The sequence below is a fragment of the Nelumbo lutea genome, chromosome 1 (assembly GCF_056320005.1).
Source record: "Nelumbo lutea isolate HS-2025 chromosome 1, American lotus-T2T, whole genome shotgun sequence".
In the NCBI taxonomy this organism is placed as follows: Eukaryota; Viridiplantae; Streptophyta; class Magnoliopsida; order Proteales; family Nelumbonaceae; genus Nelumbo; species Nelumbo lutea.
In genome coordinates, this window is record NC_142684.1 from 86,593,085 (window position 1) to 86,611,919 (window position 18,835).

The 18,835-nt window shown below is 38.7% G+C and overlaps 1 protein-coding gene, 1 long non-coding RNA gene and 1 other non-coding gene across 3 annotated transcripts; all 3 read left to right on the forward strand.

Moving 5' to 3' along the window:
• On the forward strand, positions 1-3,746 carry LOC148875897 (uncharacterized). Its single transcript, XR_016099556.1, has 2 exons — positions 1-876; positions 3,403-3,746. It is a non-coding gene; the product is annotated as an uncharacterized LOC148875897 (long non-coding RNA).
• A 9,917-nt stretch (positions 3,747-13,663) lies between these two features.
• LOC148875898 (L-type lectin-domain containing receptor kinase VII.1-like) lies at positions 13,664-16,326 on the forward strand. The gene has a single exon (XM_088967564.1). The coding sequence runs from the start codon at positions 13,932-13,934 to the stop codon at positions 16,002-16,004; it is 2,073 nt and encodes a 690-aa protein (XP_088823690.1). The 5' UTR covers positions 13,664-13,931; the 3' UTR covers positions 16,005-16,326.
• Positions 16,327-17,797: 1,471 nt separating this feature from the next.
• On the forward strand, positions 17,798-17,870 carry TRNAF-GAA (transfer RNA phenylalanine (anticodon GAA)). Its single transcript has one exon. It is a non-coding gene; the product is annotated as a tRNA-Phe (tRNA).
• The last annotated feature ends 965 nt before the right edge of the window (positions 17,871-18,835 follow it).

Here is an 18,835-nt window from a genome sequence, read left to right on the forward strand (position 1 = left end):
CTCCGCTGAACCAAAGACCCACCTCGTGCACCCAAAACCCCTACAAGTGGTGCCGCCTATGTCGCTGGTGGAATTTCCCTAGCCAAAGCCACTTATCAAGATCTGTGTGTGTGTGTGTTCTTCCCCTTCTTCTTCTCTTTCTTCCCCTTCTTCTTCTTCCTAGGCTTGCCATCCTTTGCTCCACCCGCCACTACAACTCACAACAGCGACAGTTTTCCTCCATCATATTTCTCTCTGACTCTCTCTCTCTCTCCTCTCTCCTCTCCTCCTCCTCCTCCTCCTCTTCTTCTTCTTCTTCTTCTTCTTTGGTCTGCCCTCCTCTACAACTCATAGCAGCGGCAATTTTCCTCCATCGGATCTTTCTCTCTCTCTGCTCTTCCCCTTCTTTCTCTTCTTCTCCTTCTTCTTCCTCGGTCTGCCCTCCTCTGCTCCACCAACTGCTACAACTCATAGCAGCGACGATTTTCCTCCATCGGTCTCTCTCTCTCTCTGTTCTTCCCCTTCTTCGTTATCTTCTTCTTCTTCTTCCTCGGTCTGCCCTCCTTTGCTCCACCCACCACTGCAACTAACAGCAATGACCATTTTTCCTCCACGAGATCACCCTGTAGGGATTCAATGCCATATATATCAAGCCTTTAACTACGCTTATGGAACCACCATTGGAACCCGGTTTGACACCCAGATCGGCCACAAATACAGTAGAGAGAAACTGAAATTTTCCTCAGGATTCATTTGGCAAACCCAAGAAATCAAAGCAGAAGGGCGTGGGATGGTAGCAGGCACTACCAAAGCGTGTGGGGCTGCTTTGTTGTGGCAAGAGTTGTCGACTCCACACTTGATGAGGAAGATCTCATTCTTCGTCTTCATCGCCTCTTGGTAATAGATACTAATTTCTCAATCTTACTCCATCTTCTTATTTCTTTGTCCTTCTCCTGTTGTCATGCTTTTCAGCTTTGCTTAGGGTTTCATTGTATATCTTCCTCCTTTTGTAGTTCTGTGTTTGTAGTTTAGATTTTCACTTGCAACTTGCATCTTGCATCCTTCTTGATCTCTTTCTTTCAACTATGGCATTTTCCTTTGACAGATTTTAGAATTTTTAGTTTTAACTCATTCTTCCATACTTAAAATCTCATGTTTTCAATCACTATATTCTTTTGAAGAGCAGTTATATAACTTTTCTGGTTTCTCAAATGGTCTCTTATTGGTGGGAGGATCCCAGGACATATGGACAATGAGATCAAGAACTATTGGAATACTTGTTCAATATGGAAATGAAACACGTTGAGAAAAGCTTCAATACCATGAAGAAAAATTCTTCATTGAACAATTAACAGAAAATTCAATATCAAAAACTATCTTAGCCTTCCCCTAGCTACTCTTTATATAAGTATACACCCTTATGGCTCCTACAAGAAAGTTTCATAATCTATGAAAACACTCCACAATAGAATCCTATTAAAACTCCGAAAAAAAATCTTAATTGAGCAATCATAATCTAAGAAAACACTTCATAATAGAATCCTACTAAAACCCTTCAAAAGTAAATTCCTAATTGAATACAAATTCAAAATCTCGCTATAACGCTAACTTGGTAAAAATGAACTAAGATAGAAACTCTGTAATGTCACCAATTTGGTAAAAATGAACTAAGATAGAAATTTTGTGATGATACTATATTGGTAAATATTTACTAAGTTGGGTCAGTGGCGTCATCTCTTCTTATGTGTCTTGGAATGGTCCCAACTTACATAGAACTTATTACCTTCCTTCTGTGCTGCATCATCCTTCCCCTATATGTACAGAGATGGGTCTTTGAAAACCAACTTTGTAAATGCTTACTCAGTTGGTCTGAATCGTGTACTGCATCAAATACGCATCTTAGCAAGAAGTTGTTCAGTCAAGGGATATATCCTAGATCTCATAACCATTGAACCCTAACCCTAATTCCTTAAAGATATCCACACCCCGCCTCTTGTATTGAAGCAGGAAGGAAAAGGGGATGGGAACAAAACAAAGTAGAGGATTAGTGGAGAGAGAGGATTGGATAGAAGCAGAGTAGAGAATGCTCGTTTGTGGCCTCTAGCACTACAAAGGCGCTATATGCATATCCTTGATCATTTTCTTGAACCGAGCCCTGACTGAAGAAGCCGAAGCACTCGAAGATGAGGGGTCATAGGACTCCTAAAGAAATGTATACGGCTTCGTCTTCTTCGACTAGTAGACTGAGGGGAAAAGATGAAGAGGGTAGCATTGGGTTTTAAAAAAATATGCATCACGTGGTGTCATGTGTGCATGGATTTTAACAGAATATTAACAAACGCTAATGATAGGGGTAGAGCTAGACAATTGCCATAAATAAAACAGTAGGGGTGGTGCAAAACAATAGTTAAATAGTAAGGGTATAGTTAGTCAATTAGCTAAACAATAGGGGTAGTTTAAGAAATTTGCCCTTAAATGTATGCACTTTATACATAATGTGTATATATATATATATATATATATTATATTTTATATATAAATATTATAATATGACACTTATAATATATAGGAAAAAAATCCTATATATTATGATAATTTTCTAACCATTTTACCCATTTCATCTAAGTGTTAGAAGAAGGAAAGGTGAAAAAGAGTTATGAAACCAGACAAAAATCAACTATTGAAGCTCCTGTTCCCCTGTTCAAGTTCTCTCATTCGACAATTAACTATAACTGGACGATCACCTATCTGATTTCATAGCCCTCTTTCCCCTTTCATTCTTTTAACACTCGGACGAAATGGGTGAAATGGTCAGAAAAATATCACAAAGGATAATTTTGTCATTTTAAAATTATTTAATGTGTACCTGATGTCATGTGATAGTATTGACTGATGGTCAACTAATGGTAGGGACCTATTAGATAGAATTCAGAAGTTTAGAACACTGCAGAGACATGTTTTGAAATTCGGAGACTGATTTGACACAACCCATAAAGTTGGTAATATTCAGGAATTTTCCCTAATATATATATATATTATATAATAAATAACATAAATTTATATGCATATTATATGTTATTTCATATAAAATAATATACATATGTAATGTTTTATATGCAAAACATAAGAAGCCCTGGCGTAGCCCTTAGATCACCCCTAGCGACCTAGACCCATTACACATGAGACCACACATGTAATAGGACAGCTGCCGCAGATTGATGAAAGTATAGGGAAAAAAATGCAGGAGAGCAGTTCTATATGGGCGAAGGATTAGTTGAATACTTAATTTAATAGCTGTTTTACAAGCCTGAAATACGGTATCTCCTGTAAGAAAATTTCTGTGTATACGAAATGCAACCACCAATTGGGAATGTCTTCCGTACATGTAATTTAAATTGATATGAAGATATTCCCAATTTGCAGCTGTACGCCCATATTTGTATGGTGTGGAGAGTTTTGGTTTGCACGAGATCCTGTTGCCTGTTTTACCGTTTTAGGGGCTGTGGGCTGCACCACATCAGCCACAAAACAACTGTCAAATTCAGCTATTCTGCTCTCTCCATATGATGTATAGAACAATAAGATGAGTTTAATCTGGTTGTTGAATGATATTATGGTACTAGGGCGCCTAATGTCACACCGCATCGCTGTAAAGTTGGCTACATATATTGCTGTAAAGGTGGCTATGCTATCATGCTATGGTACTTTCAGGCCCTAATCAAGCGACCTTTTAAGGGACATGAATGCAATTGGGCTTTTGACAAGCATTCTGATGGTTTTAATTTAGAAAAACCATTTAATCATTTAGGATGATTAAAATTCTGTTTTTTTTTGGGCCAAACAGAGCAATATATTACTGAGAAAAAGAGCAAAACTATACAGCAGACAATTACAAAATTAAAACTAACATTTAATCATTTAGTAACTTCAACAATATCATTAGAGTTAATTGGACTGGATTTGGTCCAATCCGATCCAGTCCATTACAAATGGACCAGGTCCAAGTTCAATGTCTAGACCGTTCAATCTGTTCAAATTTATTTTAATTTAGATTGGTTTCAACCCAAACTCGATCCATTGACACCTATATCTTATCTTATATCAATGGATCAAATATTGGCTTAATCCAGCCCAATCCAATATAAATTTATCACAGATGGAGCCAGTCCAAACCAATCTAATAAATATTTTGGACTGGATTGGTCCAATACAATATGTCTTGTTGGTCCATCCAATCCATCCAAATTGATTTTGGACTGAAAGGGATCCGTCCAAAACTGGTTAAATATCCCTGCAATAAAACATGCCATCCTCAGCACAATCAAAAGACCCTAAGGTGATTGCTTTAGGAGGTGTTTGGCATCGATGCTGTTGCTCCAGAAAATGGTGATACATCACTGCTCCAGAAAATGGTGGCATGTATGGAACTGTTTTTCCATAAAAATCGGTGCTCTTAACCACGCCTTGGAAATTGAGAAGGTGTGGTCTAGGAAATGCCGAATTCGATGTTTTGTCAATTTGGAGCTCATTGCTGCCAATGAAGACATGATGTGGCAATGATGTGGACTTCCTATAATGGGTACTAATGCTGAAAATAAATATAGAGCACTAGTACCAAACAGAAGGTATTGCTGTTGACCTAGGAAACGTCCTGCCAGGCAGTAACATTTCCAAACTAAAAAAAAGAAAACACTGTTTTCTCAGAAAACGGTGCTTCTAACCCACACATATACAACACCATTTTATGAGAAAACAGTGCTCTATATGCAGCATCGATGCCAAACATATAGTTAATGAGAATGAGACAATCCGGTTGTAACATTATCTGCACATTTTTCTTGCCATCCAGCAGCTTCAGACCATTAAGAATAGCTAGAGCTTCGGACCATTCAGAATAGCTAAAGGTTCAGATTGAATGGGCGAGGTTTATGTGGTCTTCCCAAAAGAAGCGCAATCACTACACCCTACGAATCTCTCAGAACTACACTAAAACCTGCCTTTCCAAGACACAAAAAAACTTCCATTTATGTTCAACTTTAGTTGGTTCTGTTGGGGGAGCTTTCCAAAAAGACAGGAGCTAACTTAGGTCCTTGGGAAGAACCTTGCCATTCTCGAAAATCTTCATTCTCTCCTTTCACACCTTGTAAGTCACAACTAGACACGTATTTGGACTTGGATCAATATTCTCAAAAAAACATTTTTATTTCTACTTTTCCAAATGTTCCACAGGAGAGAAAAGAGAAAGCCAGAAGCTCATTTTTCCTCTCCCTCTCCTTGTTACATTGGTCTCGCCAAAAAGTTAACCATTGAGTGAGGGGGACTGGGTTTGTTCCCCAATTTGGCTTGAAATTCAGATGGCTACTGAACCAGGATAACTGCACAGGGCAAAATTATAAACTTTAGGATTACCAAAACCAAACAATCCATCTATCAGATGGGTCAGAGAACTCTGGGTCGAAGGGGAGAGAAAATAGGATAATAGACTGATTGAAGAAACCTTTTAGGAGCAACATCCTCAATATAAATCTGGCAAATGGCCCTTGGGAAGATAAACTCAGATGGTACTTTAATTTGAGTGGCAAGTATACTATTAACTCTGGTTACTTTGTGGGCACCCATTTGAATTGTGAAAGAGCAAGCAACTCTTTCAAGGACTGAGTAAAGCTCAATGGAATGAAATATGGAAAGCCAAAATAGACCCAAAATCAAAAGTTTTATTTGGAAATGCTGCACAAACTCCCTGGTGGGTAAGGAGGACTCCTTCCCAATTTGCATCCTTAATGCACTGCCCGCTCTTGTGTGTGGATGATTAAGATTCACACCATTGACAAATTGAGTAAAAAATCACCATAAAATATTACCCTAATGTATATGATTTTGTTTAAATGATACAACCAAAATAGTGCAGCCCCTTCGGATAAGGGTGCAAATGAGATGTGATCCTATTCGGTCAAATTTGGATCTGTCTCCTATTCGGATATTCAGATTGAATCAGATAATATGATTTGATCAGAAATTGGATTGGATTCGAATCACCCCCTATTCGATCTGAGAAGATCTGATCCAATATATGTTATATATATAATATGCTATTTATTTCTTTATAAATATATTATTTATATTGTATTTTTATAAATTTTTTATATTATTTATTTATTTTATAAAAAACATGAATATATATATGATGAAAATAGTTAACAAATACTTATATTTTTTGTTTTTTCTTTATTTAAATTGTATAGTTTAATTTTCTTTTAATAGTTTATTAATTTGTTAAAGAATACAACTCAGATCGGATCAGATCCGAAGATCTAAGTTACCGATAGGATCCAAAGTCAAAGCGAGACCCATCGGATCTTCAGATCCAACATGAACGGTGTTGGATCAGATTCAGATAACCCTGATTCGAATCCGATCCGATCCATTGGCATCCCTACCTTCAGAAGCTATCATACGGTTCGCGTTAGAGGGTAAAATGGTAACTTCACTGAGGAATTGCCACGATGCACCACGTCTGTAATGGCCGTGCATTAATGGCGTGCCGACGAGCAAAGGACCCAGGCCGATCATAGGGAGATCACATTTCCTGTGACCACCATTACAGAACAAAACCGAGACCCCCTAGTGAATTTGCAATATGTTAGTGTTTTATTCAAACACCGGTTCAATGTGATATTTTGTCTTTTTCACCAAACACTGGCGTGTTCAAAAATCATTGGGGGGTTTCAGGTTTGTCCTGTGTTGATGGCCATAGGATGATAGGAAACTTAATCTGGATCACAAGAGCCAATTACCCCCACGGCCAAGGGCTCCTCATCTATAGATAGGCATGTGTCCCGAAGTTTCTCTTCCTTTATGCATTCTTTACTCACTACTACACACTTCTTATCTCAGAAACCACTTCATACACTCACTTGTGAGTCTGAACTCACAAACAGTTCTTCTTTTTCCCCTATTACCTTAATTGATTTGAGCGTGAGAGACTCCACCCCACTGAAGAACTCTAAAAAAACAGGTGTTATACATAATCTCTAGGTCAATTTTCAACTTTCTCTTCATTGTGAAATCGAACAAAACAATAAGACTTCGTTTGAAAGAAGTACAAATTCAAATATATTATTTCGTATGCATTTATACTTTTTCTAAACTAAGGGTTGGTGGTGAAAAGTTATACTTTGATATCTTTGAAAACCAATATTAAACACTAATATAAGAAAGAAAGTAATGGAAACAAATGCAGTTGACCATAGAAATTAAGCACACTATAAAATAACCACCCTCTCTCACCATCAGAAGATCGACAACTTGTCAATCTCTAATATTTAACTTTCAACTCATATCCATACATACATTAGATGAATGAAAAACGAAGAAAATAAAAAGTCAAAGAAAGAAATTTCTCTCCCTCAATCCTGAGATAATCCATGTGAATGCACAGATTTGTAGTTTGTATATTCGCACAGGTCGTGCTCACATCTAATTTTTTACTTTCTTGCTTAGAAAAAAAAAGTTCTTTCATATTATCAGATATATAACTTGTCCACGTCAAATCCTAAACAGCAGTGAGCTTTGGTAACGAAAACGGTGAGAAAACTTCTGCTTTAATTTGTTAAATTTTCGACCTATGAGGCCTTAGATTATTGAAACGTGACAAGTAACAACAAAAGATAGTCACAAGTTACAAAATTCAACTTTGTTAAATGTTAATTGGATTTTGAGCAGGTAATCACCATTTCTTATTTTCCTCTTTCCTATCTTGCACAAATGATCAAACTCTTTGCTTTGCTTATTCACAATTCTGAGTCTTTTTTCTTTCTATTAGGCTCAGTTTTGAAAGAATACAAATACATATAAAATAACATAAAATATTAAGTTTTACATTCTACATAGTACTTATCCCAAACTGAGCCTTAATTACTTTCTAAGAGTTCTAATCAACCTATTTTATTGGAGGAGATGTTAACCAATCAGATGGAATTTATTAAAATTCATGGGTGAATTTTGATTGGTCAAGACTCTTCACCATATCTTTTCCACATCATAGATTTAGTCAAGGGGCATGATATGGGAAAGATATGATATCTGAAAACTTCTGGCAAAATCAACTGAAATCATAAATGCGATCACTAGACAATCAGGTGTAGTAAAACCTTATGCCATGTTTCTAAACCTTGTATTTGCACTGTATATATTTGTATTCGCATTCTTCTTACATTCTATAGACCCTTTGGTACACCTTTTAAATGGGTTCTCCAATACAATAATTACCACGCCATTTTCTGTTTTTTTTTTTTGTTTTGTTTTTGCATTTCAAAATTAATGGGAATGATGGTTAAATCTCCTGTTGCCTCTACAACTCCATTTCTTTCTCTTCCCTCTCGTCTGTTGTGGCAAGGTGCAGTGGTTCTCTCTCTCTCTACTCTCCCATGTCTTCACCCTCTTAGATTTTAAGTCACATAATGTTAGTTCATAGGTTCAAGTACGGTAACGTGTGAAAAATAAACCAGATTCACATACTTTTTTTTTATTTTCTTTCTTCTTCTTCTTGGCATTTCAAAATAAACCAGATTCACATGGGGAAGAGAGTGGAAGAAGAAAAGAAGTAGATGAGAATGGGTTCAACGGTTCTGTTTGTTTGGTGGCGAGAGATGGGAGACGTGGATTGATCACAGCATTAAATCCCACGTACTCTCCCCGTTGCTTTGTAGTAGGAATGTGATAATACAAATGTAAATCCAACCCAATCTCACAAATATCATTTGAATCTGAATTCGTTAGGGATGTCGGATATCTGAATCTGAATCTGATTCAATCTAATTTAATTTCTAAAAAAATAATAAATTATTAAAAAAATATAACAGTTTATGTAAAGAAAAACAAAAACAAAAAAAAGCATGTATTTTTCAACTATTTTCACCATATATATATATATATATATTACATGTTTTTATAAATAAATAAATAATATAAAAATTTACAAAAGTACAAGCAAAAACATATTTATAAATAAATAAATAACACATATAGAGGGGTGATCCCATTTTAATCAGAATTTTAATCCAATCTGATATGATTGAAAAATGTGACAGGAAAATATCCAACTCCCGGATGTTAGATGGATTAGATTTAAAGTTCAATTGGTTCATAATCAAAATTGAAATTAAAATGGTCTATTTCCATAGTGTATTTGGTTCAGATAGAAATGAAAATAAGAATTGTAATCAACAGAAATCAGGTTTCATTCCTAAAGAATGATTCCTTGAATGGAAAAATGCCATTTCAACATTAACCAAAATGGAATTCCAATTCAGCTCAACCAAATATTTGAAATCGAAATACCCTATTCCAATTTCAATTACGGACCCCTATTTGAATTACAAACCTACAACAATTCAAAATTATAAACATTAATATTCACCCATAAATTAATATCAATTGTAAGGTGGCACCAGCGCCCAACTGTACGTAAAACTAGGATTTATGAGTAGACTGAACAATAAAATTCCCAAAATTTAAAGCATGGACCATCTTATTTCTTAACATACGACGAGCCACGAAATGGATTTCATCATAATACACCGACACATTATTAAAAGACGTCATAATTATGGTCTTTTATAGCAATGATATAAATGTGGTGACAAAGCAGATCATGATTAGCCACTATCATCCAAAGATAGCAAATCATCCCAATTCCAATTTCCAACAAATATAGATTCAGAATAATAAATTCCATGAACCGAGGAGATCGGATCTACTTTTCACACGGGGCGACCTCACAGGCACACCCTACCAAGCATTGGAAATATCTATTCTATTTATGAGTCATAATTCATGCGAGAAATTTCCAGCGGATGTGCGTGTGACGCGCCCCTCGCAGATCCTATTCTTATACGGAGGGGTGCCAACAGTACACCAATTAATTATATAAAAAATTTATAAATGGAAGTTATCATTGAGATCGGCTTCAATCAGAGCAGAGTCAGTTCTAACAGTCATCATAGCCTTCCTAATGCAAGGCTACGATGGTTGTTCGAACCTACTTTGCTCTGACTGAATCCTGATTCGTTATTGTTGACTGGTTTCATGAGGGGAAGCAGTGGTCAGTGGTCGCCTAATTACTAATTATATTGCTTGGGTTAGACAACCCTCTCAACCGATGCTTGTCATATTGTACTTTTGTTTTTGTTGGAGTGGATTATGATGGATGAGCTTTGGATTCTCTTTCAAATCTCTATGGCTCGAGTTAAATGTTTTTTTTTTTTTTGGATAATAGCATATGAGGGCAATTTTTGGGCTCTAATATCAATACTTTCAAACCACCAGCGCGGCCACCACCTTTGTCTCCACTCACCTTTGGCAACATTGTCGTAGGCAGAGGTGGGCGAAGATAGATGGAGGTGTTGCAGGATGTGGTGGTAGACGGCAATGGGAAGCGGTGAGCAGCAGAGCTATGAATAGACTACAAGAGGAAGAAGATGAATAGTGATTCTGCCCTTTATTGATATTATTTTTCAAAAGTTAACCTATTTATTATTATTTTTTTAATATTATTTTTATTGATATTAGGGCCCAAAAGTTGCCCTTATATACTACTAAACCTTTTTTTTTTTTCCTTTGTTGAAGTCGACAAGCACATAGAAACTGCTTTGCTTAGTTTTCCTATTCGATTCATACCAACTAGTTTCTTGCATTATGGAATGCCCCTTAGTTAGGACATACGAAAGGCAATGGGTGGGCTCAGTGTCGGGCATACCCAAGTAAAAATCCCCTAGTCCATCACTAATGGCGAGGCAGGTCACCCCTAGGGATGCAAAGTGCAAATAGATCATATTTGATTTGAATTAGGGTATATCTGAATCTGATCTGATTTGATTCAATTCAAATTATGAAATTTTTAATAAATTATTAAAAAATAAAGCATAAAAAATTATATAATGAAAAAATAAAAAATACAAGTATTTACAACTATTTTCATCATATATATTAATATATACACGCCTTTTTATAAAACATTTACAAAAAATTCAATATAATCATATTTATAAATAAATATCTTAATATATTTATTAATATATACATGTCTTTTTATAAGTAAATATGTTTATAAATATATACATATATATTGCTCAGATTGGATCCTTTCAAATCGGATAAGGGGGTGATTCGAATCTAATCCAATTTCCATTTATGTTTGATTGTCCAATCTAATCTGAAAATCCAATTGAGGTTTATCCAAATCCGACAAAAAATAGGATCAGATTCGGATTGGATTGTCCATTTGCACCCCTAGTCACCCCTTCCCTGTTGGGGATAGGGAATTCTTGAATTTTCTCCTCGAAACAATCACTTAAAAATGGATCAAATTTAGAGAGGTTTTTACAAATAGAATCATGGGAATTTGGGGGGTATTTAATAAGTAGAATTACAGGATTTTAAGATTTTAGGAATTTGGAATAAATTAAAAAATATTTAAAAATTAATATCAATCTCAAGATGATTTAAAAATTTACCTTGGGGGACAGATTTGAGTAATTATATGCAACGCAAAAATATTTTCTCCATCTCCATTTAAAATGAGTAAAACCTGCCCTTTGGGGCAAATTGGGATCTACTCCTCACAAACCACACCTCACATCGATCTCACGGTCACATCCCACACTGTATTTGGAAATCTCCCCATGAATAATAAATATAAGTACATAAGATGTTGGCAATGTACAGCCAGTCAGCCAATAGACTTATTAAAATTTTGGCAAAAGACAAGCCCGAACCCAGCGCATGAACAGGTTAATATGTTGTAAGGTAAATGTGAGGCGCACTCTAAAAGGAGAATAGATCCAGACTCCTTTGAGGCAGGTGGTGGCCTGTGTTATAAAACATCCCTACCCTTAGACCCTAATCATTAGCCATGTGTAGGGATATGTCTGCTTTCTCATGTCTCAAACCCAAGAGGTGAAGATGAGAAATTGGCTTCCAAGTGGCTTTGTTTCAACTAATAAATTTCCATTATTTTAAGGTAATTTCCTAGAAGGTCCAAACAGATGAGAAAGAATGATATGGTAAACAGCCAAGTACAGCATTAAAATGAGTGGCATGGTATGGGGCCACTCATATCTAATTCGATCCGGATCTCCTGCCCACAAAAAAATTTGTCGAAATTACATAATATTGCAGTCATACCTAAAAAACATTTCTCTGAGTTCTTGTCCGGTAGTCTAATTCATGCCGGCCTCCTCCTTTTCGTTATTTCCTCTCCCTTTCGTCGACGCTTTTTTATGTATAGCCGCCGGCCGCCCTCTTGGTCTTCTTCCTTTTGGGTGCTCTTTATAATTTGCACACAAATTGTTCTATAAATTACCAAAGCGGTCCCAATCGATTGGATCATTTACGTGTGTGTTGGTCCAGGCCAAAAGAGCGTGTCTTTGGGCGAGGCTGAGTCCATTCTTTTGGACTTTTCTCAAGTTTCAAATTCGGATCTGTTTGGCAGGAATTTTGTGCGTTTCGACTTTCGAATTTTACCAAACACAGTTTCTAAAAGGTACAGCTCAAAACACCAGAAGTGGCATCCTAGAATCACTCCCAAACGGGTACTAAAACCCCACCCCACAGCTTCAAATTGTCCACAATACAAATCCAAATATATTTGGCTATTTGCTCTCTCACGATGCGCTTGGAGCCTTGGGCGGACCTTCAATCAGGCCAAAGCTTGCCAAAACCAACTTCTCTGAACCATTCTTGTGTGATTCTGTCGGTTTGACTTACTTTGGGGTTTCAAACGCTCAATACGGCTACCAATTGACCAATTCATGAGATGCCACGCTATCTTAATTAATTATACATGGGTCCCACGTAATCGGAGCTGATGCGGCAAACTGTGATTGTTACACATAACGGAGGCCGATTTCAAATATGTGTACCGTGTACAACAAAACCAATTGCTCAAAACAACGTTACCTTAATTAGTACTGATCAAAGCTGAAAAGCTTCGAAAGAAGCTTGAACCTTGAAACCACCGGCCATAAGGGAGATGTTTTCAATGTGTTCAGACCTTCAGTGGAACTGGACTCTTTTGCCAATAAAACACATTCCAACCCTCTATCAATTTCATTTCGGATCCGTCATATATAAGATGAATAGTGTGAGATCACGTTGGTAAAGGATTAGAAGGTATTTTGTTGGCAGGTAACTCGGATTCACTTCTGTTGGGAGCGTTTCGTTAGTAGAACTGTAGAAGATTCTTACCCAGCCAAATTTAGATCTGATACCGACCAAATGCTTCCAACATGTTCCAACGGGTCATTTCAGTTATACATTGATATTGATACAGTGTTGGGAGCGTTTTGTTAAGAATATCCCTACCCTGGCCGTGAGCCCGTGAGGCCAATCTCTCAATTTAAAATTTTCAAAACTTGAGTCGGTGAGCACGGTACTGTTTGGATTTGTACGAAAATGAGATATGAGAAAACTCTTCAGACTTCAGAGTCCCAACTCTACATCCGTTACGTGTATTCGGTCAACAAAATAATTTCAATTTATTTTAAGGATTTATATTTCATTGAACAAGACAGTGGACCCCATCAACAACCATTCAGAACCGTCCGATTGCAACTTCTTAGCATCTGTGGTTGTATCCATCGCGGCAATTTCCTATTTTCTATTTTTTATAAATAAATTCCCATTTTAATCCAATAATTGACAATGATGTCACGGCACGTCGTCACACAACGACGGCACAAAATATAAAGGGCAATCGAACATGTCCATGTTCGTAATTCCATTAAAAAGAAGGGGCATTGTCATATAAATAATAAATTAAATCTAAATTTAATAAACCCATCAAACACGGTATCTCTTTCGTTTCCTTGTTTACTCCACTGCTCAAGAACTTCATTCAGATCTCTCTCGCCTGCGACAAAGTGGCTTCTTCTCCTCTGCTGCTTCCGCTGAAAATGGCTGCTCACCTTCTGCATAGAGTACTCTTGCTTTTATTAACCAAAACATTGCTCCTCCGATCAGCTTTCTCCGTGGATTTTGTCTTCAACGGCTTCAGTTCGTCTGATCTTTTATTCTACGGCAACGCGACGCTCGAATCCCGTCTGCTCGTCCTCACAAACACTACCGCCTTTACCGTTGGTCGAGCGCTTTACAATTCTAAGATACCCACGAGGGCCCCCAACACGTCCGCTATCCTCCCCTTCTATACCTCCTTCATCTTCTCCATCGCTCCAAACAACGGCCAACTCTCCGGCCACGGCATCGTCTTCATCTTCGCTCCTACCGGCGGAATCAATGGCACCACCTCTTCTCAGCATCTCGGCTTCGTCAACCATACCAACAACGGCAACCGCAATAATCACTTGTTCGGCATCGAATTTGATGTATTCAAAAATCAAGAGTTCAACGATATCAATGATAACCACATCGGCGTCGACGAGAACTCACTCACGTCGAAGACCGCCGAGCCGGTCGGTTATTGGGGTGAAGATATGAATAGCCAAAACGGGACCTTTCATGATTTGACGCTCAACAATGGCGTCAACTATCAAGTCTGGATTGATTACTCGGATTCTCTGCTTAATGTCACTATGGCCCGAGCCGGAATGAAAAGGCCTCAGCGGCCTTTGATTAGTACTCCTGTCAACCTCTCCGACATTCTCCTGGATGAAATGTATGTTGGTTTCACTGCGGCGACGGGACGGTTAGTTGAATACCATAGGATTCTTGCTTGGAGCTTTAGTAATTCGAATGCCTCCATCGGGGATTCCTTGACTACTTTGAATCTGCCATCATTTGTTCTTCCCAAGAACTCTGTTTTTCGTTCCAAAGGATTCATTGCGGGGATTACAGTGGCGATTCTCTTTGTTCTTGCCTGTTCTGCGGTGATATCTCTACTTTTGGTTAAGAGGAGGAGGAGGAAGGTGAGGGAGAGAGCGGAGATGGAAGATTGGGAACTGGAGTATTGGCCCCATCGGATGAATTATCAGGAGATTCACACGGCGACAAAGGGGTTCTCGGAAGAAAACGTAATTGGGGTTGGAGGGAATGGGAAGGTCTATAAAGGGGTTTTGACAGGAGGAGCCGAGGTTGCTGTGAAGCGCATTGCCCACGAGACTGATGAAGGCATGAGAGGGTTCTTGGCTGAAGTATCGAGTCTGGGTCGACTGAAGCACAGGAACTTAGTTGGACTGAGAGGTTGGTGCAAGAGAGAGAAGGGGAGTTTGATGTTGCTGTATGATTATATGGAGAACGGGAGCTTGGACAAGAGAGTGTTTGAATGTGAGCAGAGTATGATGTTGGGTTGGGAAGATAGGGTGAGAGTGCTGAAGGATGTGGCCGCTGGGGTCTTGTACTTGCACGAGGGATGGGAGGCTAAAGTCTTGCACAGAGACATAAAGGCCAGTAACGTATTGCTCGACAGAGATATGAATGGGAGGTTGGGAGATTTCGGGTTGGCTCACATTCACGGACATGGCCAGATGGCTAGCACAACGCGTGTGGTCGGAACTGTGGGCTACATGGCTCCCGAAGTGGTTCGCAGCGGCCGGGCGTCTGCACAGACTGACGTATTTGGGTTTGGAGTCTTGATTCTTGAGGTTGCCTGCGGTCGGAGACCCATAGAGGAAGGGAGACCACCTCTGGTTGAGTGGGCATGGGGACTAATGGAGCGAGGAGAGTTGCTGAATGCGATGGACGAAAGGCTGAGGGCCGTGGGCGGGTTCGACGCTGAGGAGGTCGAGAGGGTGCTTCATTTGGGATTGCTGTGTACGTACCCTGACCCCCGGGCTCGGCCGATGATGAGGCAAGTAGTGAAGGTGTTGGAGGGTACGAAAGAGGCAGAGGAGTCTGAAGGAGAAGGGATGGAGGTATATCTGCTTGGCAAGATGAAATCGGCTCCAATGCGGCCTAGTTATAGTAGCTTCCGCGGTGGAACTGGAAGCCACCCCACCTTTGAGGAGATTCGACAGTCGATCTCATCTTCCATGTCTCTCCCCGATTCCGACGTCATTTTGGTGGGTCGATGAACGATTTGTTCAGGCCAAGAAGCTGCACCGATCTAGCTCCTGTTATTATTGTATCGTCAAAGAAACAAATCAATAGTGATTTTTGGCTGAGAAGCGACACTCGGAACAGAAAACTCCATTGATCGAGAGAATTGATTTTTGAACTTTTCAATTTGTTTGTGGGGGACGATTTTGATTTACATTTTTTTTCAGGTGAAGATGATATTCATACTTGTAGATGTAAATATCACATGTAATGAACAGAAGAGCTGAGCTTATATGGATTGTGAGATAAATCATTGAATTTATTAATTAATTCATAGAATGAGATTAATGTCATTCCCATGCCATCTGTTCTATGTAGATTTTTGTTCTGATACTGAAAGCATGTTGGCTCTGTTTCTCAAGGAATGAAGCAGAGCAGAGCTGAAAAAGAAAGCCCTGTATTGCGTATAGGATAAAAACACAGTAGAAAAAGGAGCCACAAGGTGCTTGGTTGGTGTGGTTACATATACTAGTAAATAATGGTATCCTTATCCATTTTTAGTTTGACTTTTAAATAATGTGAGACCTGCCAACTTATGGTGATGATGTGAAAAATTGGTGGGAAAACATAATGTCTTGAGTCAGTGATAAGTAAAAAGAAACATAAATTCTTTTCATCAAGAACAAGAAAAAAAAAACAAAAAAACAAATTCGTTCTTAGGTTACATTAGAGTCCGTTTTGGTTTAAGCTGAATGGTAAATGATGAGGGTCGATTTGACCCTCCAATGACATTATGTCACATGTCATCTCAGAATAGAGTTTCATATTGTGGCTCGTTTTCACTCCAAACTGGCGACTTGCTTTTACCGGCAATTTTGATTGTAACTTAGGTAGGCTTGCAGCACCTCGTCTAGGGTCAGCCAGTAGCACCTCATCATCAGCCGAAGTGACCTTGACACAAGGAGCGACTTCCCTCGAGGGCTTGTCGACCTGACCGGGGACTAGGCGGTGGTGACCTGCGAGATGTGCTCGCTGACAAATTCGACATGCATATTCGAACGCTCCTAGGTTTCTTGGAAGTTGGCCCACGTACCAAATGTTCCGAAGGATAATCAACATGCATGGTGGTTACCTCTGAGGATCTCAGACCGATTAGGCACAAACTCTCGGAAATCTTGGATGCGGTGTGTGAGGCCCACACCAAACAATGACTATATAAAGGCACCAACCCCAATGACACAAGGAGGAGGCGAGTAAGCACATTCTAGCTCTTATACTTTCTGATTTTTTAGCGCGCGATCTACTACGAAAGTACTAACTTAATCATCGGAGAAACCTCGCTGGGTTAGCCACCCTACGTCCTCTAACATGGATTCCTTGCAAGTTTCTCTAAAGAGCTACCCAGCTCGACACCCAATCTATCCCCAACTCGACCTAGTCAGCTCGACATCCAAGTCCTCATCCAGCAAAAATCCTCTACTTCAGCCTCTGAGTTATCAACCACTTGGAAATAGTCCGAACAATAGGGTGCTACCAAAAATCTCTTCATCAGGAACCTAAATCAAAATCAAAATCAAAATCAAAATCCTTTGAAATCTGAATCTGAATGATTTATTCTCATAATCTATTGGTTCAGACAAATCGGAATAGGAACTGAAATAATTTGAATGGAATTTTATTCTCAAGGGAGAGGGAGGGCCATTCTTCAATATAAAGAATGGAAATGAGATTTCGAAATGTTCCATTCCAGTTCTGATTCTACATTCTTGTTTCAGTATTACCATTCCCTCAGGACTCTAAAATGATTTGTATAAACTAATGATCAATTGCGGGGATAGCTCAGTTGGGAGAGCGTCAGACTGAAGATCTGAAGGTCGCGTGTTCGATCCACGCTCACCGCATTCATTCCTTTTAAATGTCTGCTGCCAACTGGCAATCTCCCTCAATTTTGCTCTTAATTTAAAAGGAATACAAATACAAATATGTATTTAAACTCCTTCCAAACTGAGCCTTAATTGTAGCCCACAGCCCATCCCCAACCCATAACTAGGGATGCAACTTAGGCAGGTGGATCGGGTTGAAAGTAAATCCAGGCCCACTCCTGAATGTGAAACTTTGGATAGTCCAAGTTTATCAATCCAGGCCCAATTCAAACTTAACCCAACCAAATTTCGGTTAGGATCGTGTTAGGCCAGATTAATTGGGCTTGGTGAATTTGAAAGAATTGATGATATATACCGTCATCTTTTATCGGGCCTTATGACCCAATTTAAACTCATGTAAGGTTGGGTTCAGGTTAGGCCTGTCCAAATTACACCACACCCCCTCCCCCCAAAACCCTGGGCAGGTGGTATTCAATATGAAGTATCTGCTGCAGCCCACCAGAGATCAAACCATTACCAACTAGCCAATTGACACCTTACATATTCCTAAATATAAGATGTGGATACTACTGGAAGGAGGTGTACCAAATCAGAAAAAAAAAAAAAAAGTAATAATACTAAGCATCTTCGTTGTTTTCTAAAAGACCTGGACTGAGTCATTAACATCTAGTATGTTAATGTTGAGTTCGGATCACCTATCAATAAAATACACGTTCCATTTCTACTAATTTGATCTTACACCACACATCTCATACATCACAAATCCCACTTGTATGGTGGATCTCAGTCTCATGATGAGATGTGCAGTGTTAGATCAAATTGGTAGAGGATTAAAACGTATTCTATTGGCAGATGATCTCAACTTGTTAATTTGATAGGGCAAAGCAAAATTAGCAAACTGAACAAGTGCCTCAGTGTAACGGCATTCGACCCCTTTTGATTTAAACAGGTCGGTCACTATTGATGGTGAACTGAAATGAACC

Bases quoted from the DNA above. Each gene is read 5' to 3' on its own strand.
- LOC148875898 (XM_088967564.1), top strand. From the start codon at position 13,932: ATGGCTGCTCACCTTCTGCATAGAGTACTCTTGCTTTTATTAACCAAA.